The sequence below is a fragment of the Cantharellus anzutake genome (genome assembly GCF_015039405.1).
Source record: "Cantharellus anzutake strain C23 chromosome Unknown EI90scaffold_57, whole genome shotgun sequence".
Lineage (NCBI taxonomy): Eukaryota > Fungi > Basidiomycota > Agaricomycetes > Cantharellales > Hydnaceae > Cantharellus > Cantharellus anzutake.
In genome coordinates this window covers 507,614-522,056 of record NW_024067007.1, presented here as the reverse complement: position 1 = coordinate 522,056, position 14,443 = coordinate 507,614, and the positions used below count along the sequence as shown (strand labels likewise).

The 14,443-nt window shown below is 49.9% G+C and overlaps 5 protein-coding genes across 5 annotated transcripts; 4 read left to right on the top strand and 1 right to left on the bottom strand.

The window, feature by feature from the left end:
- EI90DRAFT_2887351 (high mobility group box domain-containing protein) lies at positions 1–384 on the top strand (the record flags this gene model as incomplete). Its single annotated transcript, XM_039053970.1, has 3 exons — positions 1–103; positions 167–264; positions 355–384. Coding segments are annotated over 3 exons (231 nt in total), but the record flags the coding sequence as incomplete, so codon positions are not given.
- Positions 385–3,714: 3,330 nt separating this feature from the next.
- Positions 3,715–4,349, top strand: EI90DRAFT_3074482 (uncharacterized protein; the record flags this gene model as incomplete). Its single annotated transcript, XM_039061509.1, has 2 exons — positions 3,715–4,068; positions 4,124–4,349. A coding segment is annotated over exon 1 (244 nt), but the record flags the coding sequence as incomplete, so codon positions are not given.
- Positions 4,350–7,136: 2,787 nt separating this feature from the next.
- On the bottom strand, positions 7,137–8,248 carry EI90DRAFT_3074476 (uncharacterized protein). Its single transcript, XM_039061508.1, has one exon. The coding sequence runs from the start codon at positions 7,746–7,748 to the stop codon at positions 7,395–7,397; it is 354 nt and encodes a 117-aa protein (XP_038911920.1). The 5' UTR covers positions 7,749–8,248; the 3' UTR covers positions 7,137–7,394.
- A 3,809-nt stretch (positions 8,249–12,057) lies between these two features.
- Positions 12,058–13,198, top strand: EI90DRAFT_2224599 (uncharacterized protein). Its single transcript, XM_039052720.1, has 3 exons — positions 12,058–12,421; positions 12,537–12,981; positions 13,031–13,198. The coding sequence occupies exons 1-2, from the start codon at positions 12,094–12,096 to the stop codon at positions 12,932–12,934; spliced, it is 726 nt and encodes a 241-aa protein (XP_038911919.1). The 5' UTR covers positions 12,058–12,093; the 3' UTR covers positions 12,935–12,981; positions 13,031–13,198.
- EI90DRAFT_3074464 (uncharacterized protein) lies at positions 12,559–13,807 on the top strand. Its single transcript, XM_039061507.1, has 3 exons — positions 12,559–12,875; positions 12,926–12,981; positions 13,031–13,807. The coding sequence occupies exon 3, from the start codon at positions 13,052–13,054 to the stop codon at positions 13,502–13,504; it is 453 nt and encodes a 150-aa protein (XP_038911918.1). The 5' UTR covers positions 12,559–12,875; positions 12,926–12,981; positions 13,031–13,051; the 3' UTR covers positions 13,505–13,807.
- Positions 13,808–14,443: the final 636 nt, after the last annotated feature.

Genomic DNA, 14,443 nt, shown 5'->3' with positions numbered 1-14,443 from the left:
CATATCCCGCGGCCTCCCAATTGCTTTTTACTGTATCGGAGTTGGGTAAGGCAGCAAAATAAGCTGTACGGAAAGGGGGACCATCAAAAGAAGAATGAACAAAGTGAGTGAACGCTTGCAACACAGCTCGTAGTGTGACCTGATTATCGCAATTTCCGTGCAAAAGATGTTAGTGTTATCGTTGGAACACTCTGGGAAGATTTGCCGGAGGAGAAGAAAGAGATCTTTCGAGCAGAAGCTCGACGACTCAAGGAGGAACATATGGTACGCCATCCTGCTCGGTTTTCATCCTTACCCAAGCCCTCTCGCCTCCGTTTGGACACGTCCAACTTTCTGACGACTTGCGCCTGACAGCAACGGTATCCGGGATACAAATATGCCCCGCGTTCACGAAAGGACAAAAATAATGCTAACGGAGGCTTCCCTAACAGCTCTGACTCCGGGACACGAACACAACCAAAACGAATAACGAAGAAGATGGCACCTGAGGAGACTGCCTCAGCTGTTCAAGAGGCCAATGAGATTATCGCCCGTGAGCGAGAACAGAGCGCGAGAGCAGCCGAAGCCGCTGCGGTGTCTGGAGACATTCTTCTGGATACCCAAACTCCTGCTGCGGGCTCCTCGTCCACTGGCTCGCGGACTTTCCAACAGCCTATCAGTTTCATACCTTATCGAAGATCTAGTTCCTGCCCCCCTGTGGGTGAGACACTCGCTTCCTTGTCAAGTGCCATTCGACGTTCAAGTCCAACACCAATTGCTCGTGCCCCTGCTACGAACGGTAGGCGCCAACATACCACTTCGACCGGGTCCAACAAATCGGCATCATCCTCTCGTAAGGGTGTTATTAATGGAGGAATCGACATTCCAAGTGTGTCATTCAATGCTCCTTCATTTAATGGTTCCGTCGCCCGCAGAACACCGCTGCCAATGCACGGGACTTCGTCTCCGTATCCACCTCCCGCTACTCGCGGTCGGGGAGCAGCATCAACCCCGCTATTTGATCCTAACTACGCACTAACTCGATCATATGAACCTCTCGCCTCAACTTCAAGTTCTAGACCCTCGAGTAGTGGAAGTGGGAGAAGAGGGGGGTTGCATACCGATGACCTGGGACAAAGAGAGGCGCTTGAAGAAGCAGTCCGCTCAAGACCAATTCAGAGGGCTTCTCCGGCAGGTCTGTTTGACCCAGGCTATTCGCTTGCTACGTATTCGCTTTCTGGGAATCAGAATGTAGACGGAAATGCGGGATCACCGCCTGCTTACGCGCCATCGCCCGCGTATCAGCCTCTGCCTCCACAAGTACACGGTGTAGGCAGCCCAATTTCTATCATGCCGGATAGGGTCCCATATGCGCCACAGAGTCCGTTGGAGGGGGCGGCCCCGGCATTTCAAGCTTTGGGACTCAATTCTCCTATCCCCACTACGCTCACTGTGCAGTATCCGGACTCTGCAGGTGCGAACTCTCGGGAAGGATGGGGCCAGGATCATGCCAGTGGTTATACCCATGGCACGAGCGCGGCAACAGGTTTCGACATGCAGTACGATGGGTCTGGGTACGTTACCCATACTCATCAAGCTGCATATCATCAAGGGGGCAATGGGATGGTTGGTGGTGTGCCAGAGGTTTTGCCTGTGCTAGATTACGCGCATTTAGGTGGGGGAGATTCTTCAATGGGAGGATTGATGGGCGACGATGGGCGAGCCTTCCAATTTACAGGATCGATGCAGCTTGCGCCTCTAGAGATACCTGCTACGCACAAGGGACTTCCGCCTTATCAATTGTCCGATCCCTCGCACCATTTTTCACCTCACCTGCCCCAGTTCCATCAGCACCAACAAAGCCCTCAGCACCAGCCTGGGAATGTGACACAGCAGCACGTTGCCTCGCTTTCACCTCCATCTGCAACAGCAAATTACTCATCCAGCTCGTCCAGCTCGCCTGCACCACAGTCTTCCTGTAACGGTAACCTCCCTGTTGATGCACAGAAAGCTAACAATCTATACACTCCTGCTGTCCTTCATACTCCCTCACCTCCCGCCCAACCACAACCTTCACCGCGCTCGCCGTTCCTTGCGATCCCTCAACCCATCTCTGCCATTCCACCTCGCCTCAGCGCATCGAGTGATTTGTACTTTGACTGGAATTCGGCTTCTACCTCACCAGCGGTTGCCACTTATCCCCACCCCCCTCAGGGACAGAATGAACAACATCCTCACAGTAACGGGACTAATCTGACGTCACCGACGGCTGGTCCGACCGTAGGCCCTTACTCGTCGGGTTCATTCGACATGGGTGCATACAGCTCTGCCGGGTACCCAACACATGGTGCCGGGAACGCTGGTAGTGCTGCGTCGTACGGCGCGTCGAATTCCACCAGCGGATTGTATGGGTTCAACGTTGGGAGTGGCTTTGGGGGGTCTGTATCGGGGAGCTTAGGTCTCGGGAGTAGGAGACTTTCACGCAGGGCGAGTTCGTTGTGGATGAGCCGAAGTAGCCTTGCGGGGGATTTGGCGGGCGTTGGACTGGGCGAGTTTTGAAGAGAAAACACACGGTTCTAAGCTCGTTCGGATCAATCGACCCGTGTGTTATCACTCGCTCCCGCGTTTCGTCGGGCTACATTATCTTTATTCGCTTCTTTCCACAACGCCTGTCCTACACATCACATTTCTCATTTTTTCAGACCGACAACGTAGGTCGTGCACTTGGATGTTGTTGTCGAACATATCTGAATCTTTCTTTTCGCTTTCCTCTGTACAACCACCTAATTATGATTGTTCGTTCTCGTCTACCTTCGACTTTCGCCTCGTGCTCGTGTAGTACGCCATTTTTTAACTTTTGTTTTGATGCCTGGTGGCTGGTGGCCCTTGTCCTACCCCATAAAGCATGCGCTCTGCCTTTTCCGCCTTCTCTTTTCAATCTCCATCGTACAATCTATACACATCATTTTTTTACCTTCTATCATCTGATGCAAACTTGTACAAATTTCGCTTGCTTTTATTAGGCCCAAGTTCATAATCTGGGACATTGTTTTAGAATCCCAAGGAATTAACTGTCAACTCTAGCACGACTTGGCGAGTGTGATTTCAACCGACTGACCCTCACCAATTTCTGATACAGAAAGCGGGAGCCCAGTGACTGCGTTATATTAGATAAGTGACTAGGTACAAGGAAGTCCTGGAAGGTCTTGAAATCTTCCTCTCAGAAGGTATCCACGAAGCTGGCCTGATGGCTCCCTCAACCTCGTTCAATACTCACCTGGACCATGAAGTTACTAAAGAAAACATGAAATCCCCAATTCTAAAGGGTTAGCCTGTGCAGTTCACCTTCTCCAGCCTGAGGCTGAATATTACAAATTACCCCACTCCGTCATTCTGCGGCTTTCCCTTATTCACTGTTTCAACAACCTCCCCGGCTCCGCGCGTTTTCTTCTCTGGTCGACAACTGCAACCTTGGGGTTCAAGTCGCATATATCCTAGGGGCGGAATACTTAGTTCATCAGGGAGCCACGAAAACGTAGGCGCACTTTGCGGCTCTGCCGGGATACACAAAGCCAACTGGAGCGTAGTTGCCAAAGTCGGGAGAATTCGTACTTCAGCTGGCGGAGCCTTCATCGCTGGGTCGCATCGGGTCTGTGATCGCTTCGCTTTCATCAGGTGATGCTGCCAGAGGTCGCTGCATTACAGACGCTGATGCGTTAGGGAAGGGTTGGGGGGGAGCTGAAACACCCAAACGTGGTGTTCTATGGAAGAGCGGGACTATTTGAGGACACGAAGGAACATGGAATGCCGACTGCCGCCGACCGGGAAGTTCAGGTTTTCTTGTTGACGCTAATGGTGATTTATCTTTACCCTCAGGTCACGTCGGCGTGTCATTTCTCCAAGAGCTTGGTGCATCATGATATCAATCCGGTATATATCAACTTGGACACAGAACAATTCCCACCTTGGGGCCCACCCCGGGCACCCCGGGCGAACGTCCCTTACGTGGAAGTGGAAGCGAACAGCTCTGCGATCCCGGATCCCATAATTTGATGGTTTCCTACTTCCGGGCAGAACTCCCACATTCGGGTTCGTCAGGCTTCCACGTATGTTGAGACATCATAAAGGACGGATGATTGCACAGCATGTCGTTTCCTGTTCCTGACCACGTTCGCCAAGGAAATGACCATCAGAGAATCTGATCACATAAGTACAAGGAAAGGAAAGGATTCACTCAGTGCTCGTGGAGAATTGTGGCTGTTATCATGATAGCGGGGACACGGTAAGAAATATGGAATGTCTAACAAGTTCAATCGTACAGTTTCAAGTCCCGACTTTACCGCCATATCCCCCTTCAAGACCTCCAAGTACTCTTACCAGTGAGCTCTGAACCCAATAATTCAAATTTTAAATTTTAAAAATCTAAAAATCGTGCAGATATGCACTTACCCCCTGTATAGCGTCAACGACGACCAAGCTACCGGTCCCTGACTCAAGGTTGGAGGCGGTGTAATGGTGTAATAGACATGGACAAATGCCTCAATGTGGCCTTTGGATTCGCCGCTTATAGAGGTGTTGCTGAACGTTTTGTGGGAATGGTCTTTGTGTGAGAAGGTTTCGCACAGCACCTTTTGCATCCAGGCCGTAGACGTTTTGAAGGCAGTGGATTTCATCGGCAGTGATAAGGAGGGCATCCAGGCCCCAAGCTTCTAATTTCACGGCGCGTGGCCTTCAATCGTTTGCCTCCTTTCAATTCCCTTTCATCATGCTCCCCTTCGCCTGACGCCGGTCCGACTTGGTCTTGACCAGCATGCATCCGCTTGCGAAGCGACTTCGTTCCACTCGTGTTTTCCCTGATCTCGACGCCCTTTTCTTTTTTCGCGTTGCTGTTTCCCCGGATCGGCCCTGTCCTGTCGCATTATTCACTTTCCAAGATATCCAGAACCTCAGTTATTAGTTTGCTACTAAGGCTCTAGTTGCGTGACGTGGCTACTCCGAGGTTTATCGTGCAGAATGGATCCAACCTGACATGTTGGTTGTCTCACTTAGCTTCTTCTATTGGGCTCTGCTACAAAGTCCTCGGACCACTTCTCAGCGACATGCTGTCTGTCATAGAGATAAGAAGAACTATGAACACTAGTAGGGACTTTCCAGCCGGATTGATGACATCGAAAATTCACGTACTGCACCACCACCTCAAGAGAGATGAAGGCATGGGAGGACTTAGACCACGGAAACATAGTGAAATTGGTTTTGCGACCGAAGTTCGTGGTACAGTGCCACTAATCTCCGAATGGTACTCAAATGGGAACCTTCAAGGGCAGGAAAACCCAACAAGCGCTCTTGAGTGCTCTCAAGTGCTCTAGCATTCAGGAGCGCTCTAGAGCAGGGGACCTCGCTCCTGAAGCTGTTGGATTTTCATGATAAGTTGTCCAACAACTTCCATCCGGCAATCGGCTTCCCCCGGTGAATGAGCACACTTGTCTTTTGGTCCGAAGAGATACACATTATCGAACAGCTTCTTGATGTCTGACCTACCTTCACGACCATGACCCTGTTGTGGTCCACCGCGATCTCAGGCCTGTAGGTCAAGATGTTTTGTCTACGAAGCCGATTTAAAGTAATCGACAACATAAAATAGCGCAGACTCTTGCCCAGTTCGTCGTCGGCAACTTAATTAGATTTTGAAATTGCGTGTTCGCAGCGCGCGTACACGAGCGACGACGAACCGGGTAAGAGTCTGGGCATGGCGGGGACTCTCAATCTTAATGTGATCAACTTGAACTGCGGTTCAATACAGATACGTAGACTTGGGTGTCTACGCCGCAGCACCGTGCAACCGCCCATGAAGCCCAGAGTTCGCTTCAGTTGTGCCGCAACGGGCCTCGCCTAGCGCTTCACACCGTTCGGGAGTTTAGGGACGAGATTAAAATCTCGTTGAACTGGACACCAGTGATCTTGACGACGTGACACCGACAACTTGAAGATAGATACAGAGACAGAGAAAGCTACGTTCCGCAGCTGGATAACCCTCTTAGGTGGATGGACTCCAAGGCTAAACGTATGGAGAAACTAAGTACTTAGTTGCACATCAGGTATGATGGGGTTAGACTCATGCATCCCCGGGCCCTCGATATACTAGCTTGGAATCAGCGTGCAACATTCAGATTCCCGAGGGATCATTTTCTCTCAAAGAAGACGTGGTTCAACGCGTTAAAGCCACGAGATGGTGCAGACCATCTCATGTCCTCCAAGAACATGTACGACTTTTAGACATGCTCTTCCCCCTGTCCCGAGATCGGTGCGTAGCCAGCGCCCACGCTTTTTTCTTTTACTGTGCATCGGCAACGCTGCCACCTGGTAAACAAATGGTTCTCAACTTCGAATACACCGTCTCGGGAGTCTCTGTGCCCGGTCTGGAATCATCCCGGTCAACATTGTTGATTACACAGGTGTTGTCACCAATGATGTTGGGACTTCCCGTGAGTTGTGTTACATATATATTCCTATCACGGTCTTATGGTGACACAGAATCCCTCATATATCGGCCAAATATCCAGCGCGTGGTATAGCAAATCGAATCGGTGTTGAGGGTTTTTGCCGTCGGAGCGAAGACTCTCGACAACCACGTTCTCACAGGACTCACCAGCTACTGTGCACACATGAGGATAGTCCTTCACATTTGGTTTCGCGGGCGAGTTACGTCTTCCGATCTGGACCTCGCAGCAACGTCCAGTTTCGCCGTTAAGCAAACCAATCATCTTCTCCGAGGCCTGCACGGCCGTTGGTACCAAATACGATGCCATTGAATATGACATCTGATGTGAGGCTCCTTTGTTGTCGGAGTTGACAGAAAGCACAAAGAACAGCCATCCGGAACCGCGATAAATTAACGCCGTGCGTTGCATAACCCGTGTCACAAGTCGCAGGTCGTGGCTCAGTGAGGTATGATGTTGCGCACGTAAGTTACATGCTCTGTCACGACGTACCAGTTAAGTTGAGAGATGAAGGGGGCACAGGGAGTCTCAAGCCCGATTTCAAGATTGTTCTAGGCTTGGCTTCAACTTATTAGTGATGACGTGACGCTCTATTCCAATAGAGGCTGGTAACTTGCTTAGCGTGACGTCCGGATTGCTTTCTTAGTGTTGACAATATGGTATCAAATAGAATGTTAAACTTTGATGTGTTTGGCATGAACTGACACTCGTTATGAAACGATGTAACTGGCACGAGTTACATGAAACTAAGGTCTGGAAAAGACATACGTCAACGAAGTGAAAACAAAAGTAAGACTTCATCAAGAGAGTCGGGTTAAATAAAGAAAGCAGGCGATAAGAATATGCAATCTGCACACGAACGACAAGGGGACATCAATGGGGGGCCGTAGATTGGGTATAACCACACGGCCCATTGTCCTAAAAATTCGACCAAGAAATCGTATTCGTTCTGTCCCAAGGCGCGGCTGGTCCGGCCAGGGTCCCTGGGCTAGGTGGTGAAACTTCGACAGTGATGGCCAAACTGGTGCTCCTCATTGTCCTCATCGGCGATGCCCCCTCCTTCCCTTTCGGCATGCGTTCAAAGACCCATAATGGAACGCAGCCCATTCTAATGTCACCGATGCTATTAGAAGCTGATCCAGCAGGCTCCTCAGCAACGCATATGCACCACCCATCATCGAAAGTCTGTAGAAGCGATAATTGATCGCCAACTTTTACATCAAGCTCGTCAGGAAGTAAGTGTTGGAATGGTCGTAATGCAGTTTTGCGCATCCCGCTCTTGGCATTGAGTGCGTATATAAGCGCAGAACGAGTCGTCGCGACAGAGGACGCAGTCGAATGTCCACGCGAATGAGAAGTGTCCAACGGGTCCAATGGGAAGTTGCGACGGAAGGGCGAATTTGGGGGCTGAAGGGGACCAGGAGAATGCTGGGAGTGGATGGACAGGAAACTAGCCCGGGAAGGCCCGTCAAGTGAGGCTACAGAGTGGTGTATTGTCGGTCTCTGAGAACCACCTTGGGAACTTATCGAGTCGGAACGGGGAGAATTACGAGTCCTCCCAACCGACACGGAGACAGAGTAGTTGCTAGAAACGGAGTGGCGCTTCAGACCTGGTGGGGACAACGGCGGCTTCTCAGTGAACGATACGCCATCCCCGCCAGCGGGATCACTGCCAAAATTTTCTAAGAAGCCCGAAAAGGGCAAGGGAATCTCGTTGTTCGCTTCGTGATGCCGAACAATGTTCGCATTCACTTGAGCCACCGCCGGATGATCTACGGTCCCATTGGAACCTAATCCAGCGGAACGCCGTGAGGAAAGGATTTCGCGGTTAGCAGCTGGCTTCGGCATGATGATGGAAGCAGTGAGGCGAGCGCGCGAGAATATCCAGGATGTAGGTCGAGGGCTTGCTGGGTTCTTCAAAGAAACCTCCCAGCATCAAATGGAGTCCCCGTGAAGACTATGAGCAAAAAAGAGGACTCACTCCTGCATTGACTCACGGATTTCATACCCATTCAGCACGCGGGATTTTCGCTTTTTGAGGTAGTGATATCCAACTCCAACGAGCAACGCCAGTGCGGATATGGACACGATGACTGCCCCGACGAGGAGAACGGTACCATTGCTAATTCCACCGGAACTGTCGTTTGATCGTCGATGAATTGCAAGGATGGACGGCATATGTGAATGGCGTAGTTTACAAAGCAAGGTTTTGAAGTGAAAGGAAGGAGCGACTAGCGCTGGAGCGATTCAATCCTGTTCCAGCTTCACAGCAACAGGGGGAGAAGGATGAAAGGAACGGTTGACTCTTGTCTTTCTGCAGAAACAAGAGCACGAACGAGTTGAAGGTTGAGGGACAAAAGATGCAAAGGAAGTAAACGAGAACCACAATATGTAGTTCATTGACCACTGTTGTCAAGTCGATACAGACCCGTTCTGATTGACAGATATTATTTGTATTGTGATCGCCAACTTATAATTAGAACCCCGTGGGACACTCTCTAGCTCTGCCTGTGCGAGATAGGATGGGTTATGTGCTCCTGCGACGTTGACCCACGATCACCTAATTGTTGTTTTCAGAGGACGGTCCCCCTGTATCGCTGCGACAGAGCTCGTTCATTCCTATGCATCCATTTGTATTTTTGCGCTTTCTCGTTCATAATGAGCTAGCTCATGAGACTTCACCCTTGAAACTCCTCTCCTATGCACCATCGCATGAAAGAAGATGGACGACGGATGCTATGCTCACTCATCAAAAATAGTCGGTCGCATTCGGCCCGTGCCTCCGTTGATGGAGAATTCGGTCCCCAGGTGCGTCATAATTGGTTTTCAGCATCTTCAATTTTTTTTCCACTATCATCCTCACAAATATCACGAAATTGGAGTCATTTCTTATATACTCCCGTTCCTTCACGCTTCTTTCCCGTCTGGCATCTGCCCTGCCCACCTTACTCGTCCTCTGTACTTAGTGTGGTAGATCAGTTTCCTACTTTCGTCAACGCTGCCGCTGCGGATGACGAGCCTAAGCGCCTTATCGAACGGCGTGTTACTGATCTCCGTATCCAACGTACTCCGACTGATATCATTCATATCGTGGGTTGCTCGATTCGATTATGACTGAGATTTGATATTTTACATCGTTTAGTGGCAAGCGGCCAAAAATTGCAACGTGAAACTTTATCGCAGACGAGTAGTATCAAGCCCAGCATATGTTATTGATCTGAACGAGCTACGGACGTATCGACACACTACAGACTGTTAAACCCCCATCCCCATAATTAAAATTCCTCCCCCACCAAAGTGCTCGACATCAGCTACTGCTACACCAGGCTGCAACAGCGGCAGCAACCACCGTCGCAGCCTGAAATTCCGAGCGGGTCCCAACAGCCCCACGCTAGCAAACCTCGTCATCGGTTCTTCCGCTCTGTTTGAATCATTCATACGCAATATATCCAATTTATTTACATGCGTGATCCCATAGCCGCACTCCCTCTTCCCCCGGCTACACAGCAATGTCTGCAACCGCGTGTAACACATTGCAGATTTCCTGTATCTCTCCATATATCATCCGCCTCATTCATTCTTCTCCTGCCTTATTTCGTCGTCAGGAGGGGCCTTATCCCATTTCAAGACAGTCATTTTGCGTCAAAACTAACCATCTGTACCTAGGATGGGGACATTGGTTGCTCATATCAGCAATATTGAAACGAAGCTCTCCGTACGCATAAACGTTTGGATGGAGTATATTCGACAAGGTGGCGGGTTTATTGGACAGGACTCGTCGAACGTCAACTTGAATGTTCCATCCTCGAAGGGAGTGTCCGTTTAGCTGAATTGTGAGCGAGTTGTGTGCTTCGTTAGGCCCTAGTGTTAGAACGTTCATCGCATTGCCCAGTCGCTTCATCGGAGTTGCAGAGCGGCGATTCTGACGCTTCAGAATATTCACTGTCTCTTGTCATTAACGACGCAAGTGTCAATTCATCGATGTCACTCATATCTCCCGCTAACTCTCTTTTGTTTCGGTCTTGCCACCAAACTCGCCATCTCGACTTCATGGATTGGCTCGAGCGCTTCAGACTCTACGACTCTTCCTTTCGATCATCGAATGTTTCTCTCGACTCCTGGTGATTTTTGATCAGCGATTGTACAACGTCTGTGGTGGCAGGCAGCTTTTATGAACATTCAGAATGTGTGGGCAATTTCGCGGATCGATCGACAACGTACGGATTGGTGATGACAGGCTGCATCGTGCTCGGCTTTTGCGTCGATTCCGCTAGGGTTTTGAGAGTTGGATGGCCGGTTTATGGCTGTTGGCTGATTTTTCCGGTGCGCTTTCACTGGTTATTTCCACTCACCTTTATCCCCCTTTCAAATCGCTGTTCTGACCCTTCTCCGACCCTTTTCTCACAAATGGAGCCTGAACAAAACTTGAGGTCTTGGCTCTTTTAGCTCGCGCCCCTGAGCTCCTCTGCCTGTCTTTCATACCTTCCATACCGCCATCTCCATCTCGGCATGGGCCCCTCGCTTGATCGTCGCTGCCTCTGTCTCCATCTCCAAGGTGCTTCCATCATTCGATTCGTCTTTTGACTCCGTAGGCCTTCATGCCCGGAATAATGTCGCTCAAGATCGTTAACTTCGGGAGAACCACTGGTCGATTGGACTTATCAGTAAGTATGCCCATTCCCACTTCTGACCGCTTGTTTCAATGGCTCGCGACTAACGTTGCTTACTTGCTTGGATCATCACGCTCAGTTGACTCTGCCCGAAATTTCGATCCTGCACGCGAAACGTCCTAGCCTTGGCACCATTATCAACTCTTAAACTTAGCATGTGTCTGATTCGGCTTGACGCGGGCTCCGGGGAGTCCTCCCCATGGTGGAATAGTAGCCTCTACGAGGTGCTCACAGTGCAAATCTGCACTTTCTTGACTCGCCGATGTCGACTCTGAGCACATCGCATTGCTACCAAACTTGTCACATATATTTACATGAGCCCTAAGAGGCAGCAGAAGGAGAGCTGACTGTTTGTACATGCGGAAATATGTAATCAATCACTCTCAAATGATGCTGTGTCAGGATAAGATGACCTGGACGAGGGTTTGGGTTAAAAGTAACGAAACCCATCGGGATGGGATTGTGAAACAAACAGTTGGATGCTCGTTAGTATCGCAGCGACAGCGTGGGTAGGTGACCAGCGATTCTGAAGCAAAGCTCTCCGTTCGCATAAACGTTCGGATGGAGCATATTTGACAACGGTGGCGGGTTTGTTGGGATAGGACTCGTCGAACGTCAGAAGCAGCTTGAATGTTCCATCGGCTATTTGGTCCGAATATCACTGCATTCCATAGCATGAGGTTGTCATTGCAAGGAGCGCCTGATATTCTCTGAATCTGACGCCATGCACCATTGATGGCCCAAGTTCGAATAGGTTCATTGTGCGGCCCCCAATCAAGAAATAGTACTTAGCGGCTGTTAGAGTGAAGAAGGTCACCACCTAGGGACCCATCGGACCACTCATGATTTGGCCTATCGACAAGTTGTCGAATTTGCTCAGCCATGTGTACATAATTGTCACGGAGTTGGCCGAATTTATTGTTTGTTTGAATGTGTGGTTCGCTGTCATGCAACGCTGGTGCCTCCTCGTTGATCACAAAAACAGGCCTGCTGGAGAGCCGATCCAGGTTGGGGTATCCTCCGAGACCAATGTCGCCAATTTGAAGAAGATGGTCAAGGATGAGATGTCGCCCCTTCTTGCCGACGCTGCTGCAGCCGAGCTCAAAGTGTGGAGATGCACTGATTCGACAATCAATTTCCTCGACGTAAGCAGTGAAGTGTTGGAGGAGCGAGTCAGAATGGCGTTCGTAGACAACAAGGTCCAACTCCTTCACGTGGGGCAGACTGTAGCGACTCTGATCTCGGATAACGAGGTGTTTCTCGTGGGGGGGCCGGGTATGTGCATTTCCACTCATTCGTCATCTCAATCTGCATATGCGATGATGGTCTCCATTCTTCCCCAAACCCTGTCAATTCCTACATTTTAATTCCACCTCAACACCTTCAAAAGTGAACCGAGCTCCCGATCCCACGCAACTTCTCTCGCTCAACTGTCTCGTTCTCAAAGTTGATGGGGAGCCGAATCAGATCTTCACGGTCAAGATTCTGAAGACCGAAAACGTCAGCACCCTCAAACGCTTGATCAAGGAGGAACAGTCCCCTCGTCTCAATCACGTTGTTGCCTCAGAGCTTATCCTCAGCCAGGTCTGCCGACGCGTAGATGATGACCCCCATGAAAGTCTCAAAGATGTCGATCTCACACCATTGAAGCCGCTCCTACCGCTCTCGCAAGTGTTCCCTCGTGTGGAAGGGGATCACCTGCACATCGTTGTTCAAGCACCAACTGATGGTGAGCCTATTTCGGTCTTCCTCCACGTCAATCTCATTGATTTTGTTCAGAGGGCTTGAGTACTAAAGATGCAGGAGGAGAGGAGAGGAGAGATCAGCTCAAGTGTGTACGTTACATCGAGGTACTTGGTCTGAACTCTACTGATCTACATATAGCGTCCTCTTACGCCAGAGTACATGCTTACCCACGAGCCGTGGTCCGGTCCTTGGCTTCCACCTGAATACATCCTCAGCAATCCTCCTCTTATGTTTTTTGGTATTGGTCTCCAGTTTACTGCCACAGACATGCTTCCTCTTGCCCAGGCTCTCGGGGTACCCACCACCCCAGGTGAAGGAAAGTCCCTGCTCCTGCTTGAGAACATTTATATGGCTGTTCGCAAGAGTATTCGTGAGAAGTTCAAGTCACGGTGGCCAGTCAAATCCAGGGGAATTATATCGCCCAACACGAAGATGACGCGAGTGATATCCATCTCCGACAATACCTTGGACACATTATCTCACTGGCGTTCGACTGTGGACAATGACCTTGACTCCATCATATGGAAAGAACTGCAGAACGCCGCAGACGCTCTGTGTGCGTTGACAGGAAGGGAGCCCAAGTGGTACATAGGCGATCGCAATTGGCCATAGCGTGTTTGGAATGTGATGCCTGCTTGTCCTTGTATCCTTGTGTTCACGTTCACGTTCCCGTTCCCCTCCTCTTTCCTTGTCCTTGCACTCCCGCTCCTGCCATCATCCTCTCTGTCCTATCACCTGTATACTAGGGCAAAAGTTTTTTTGCAACGTTTTTTGATATAACTACTGTAGACCTAAAATGTTGGGTCAAACAAATCCCTTATGTTCTCCAAACTTTTTTCACTATAGTACGGCATATGCAGCACGGTTACGTACTTTAAAATGAAATCATCCATCCATCCATCCATCCATGTATCCATGTGTTTCCATTTCGCCATTGTATTTTGTCTTTTTGTTTTTGTACATTAGCTTCTGTGTTGTGTTTGATTTTTATGTTTCCCTACTTCCAACTTGGCTCTTATCCTTAGCCCTTTTAACTTTCGTCTGTTTTCGTTTCGTCTTTGTATGTTCGAGCACGGGTCACGCATCGCGCGTCGCGCGCATGCTGCCAATTCCACCTGGCCCTTTACGACCGTTTCCCGCTACAAACGCTTGTTAGCCCTGATTAGTTCTGCAAAACACCAAACTTATGTGCAAACACATATACAGTCACAGTGTGGGCTCTTACATAAGGGAGAGCGTCATTTCTGCATCGAATTGCGAATCCTTACATAAGTTTGGGTCTAGCACGTCTGCACACCACCCGCACCTAGAATTCTTGTCTAACAGGACAACTGTGCCGGTTAGATGTCTGAGAACGCCACGGAAACCGAACCCTTAATTCCTGTGGACTCCCAGAACGAAGGAGTTGATCCCACCGCGAATGGCGCCCAATCTGTTCGTCCTCTACCCCTGACTAGAACAGACACCGAGTCTGTGATGAATGCTCTTGACGATGCAACGATGCCCAAAGAGAAAGGAAAGCGTCATGGTGATTCCATTGGCGTCGCGCTC

Bases quoted from the DNA above. Each gene is read 5' to 3' on its own strand.
- EI90DRAFT_2224599 (XM_039052720.1), top strand. From the start codon at position 12,094: ATGCAACGCTGGTGCCTCCTCGTTGATCACAAAAACAGGCCTGCTGGA. The intron at 12,422-12,536 runs GTATGTGCATTT...CACCTTCAAAAG, and splicing joins GTTTCTCGTGGGGGGGCCGG to TGAACCGAGCTCCCGATCCC.
- EI90DRAFT_3074476 (XM_039061508.1), bottom strand. From the start codon at position 7,748: ATGCGCAAAACTGCATTACGACCATTCCAACACTTACTTCCTGACGAG.
- EI90DRAFT_3074464 (XM_039061507.1), top strand. From the start codon at position 13,052: ATGCTTACCCACGAGCCGTGGTCCGGTCCTTGGCTTCCACCTGAATAC.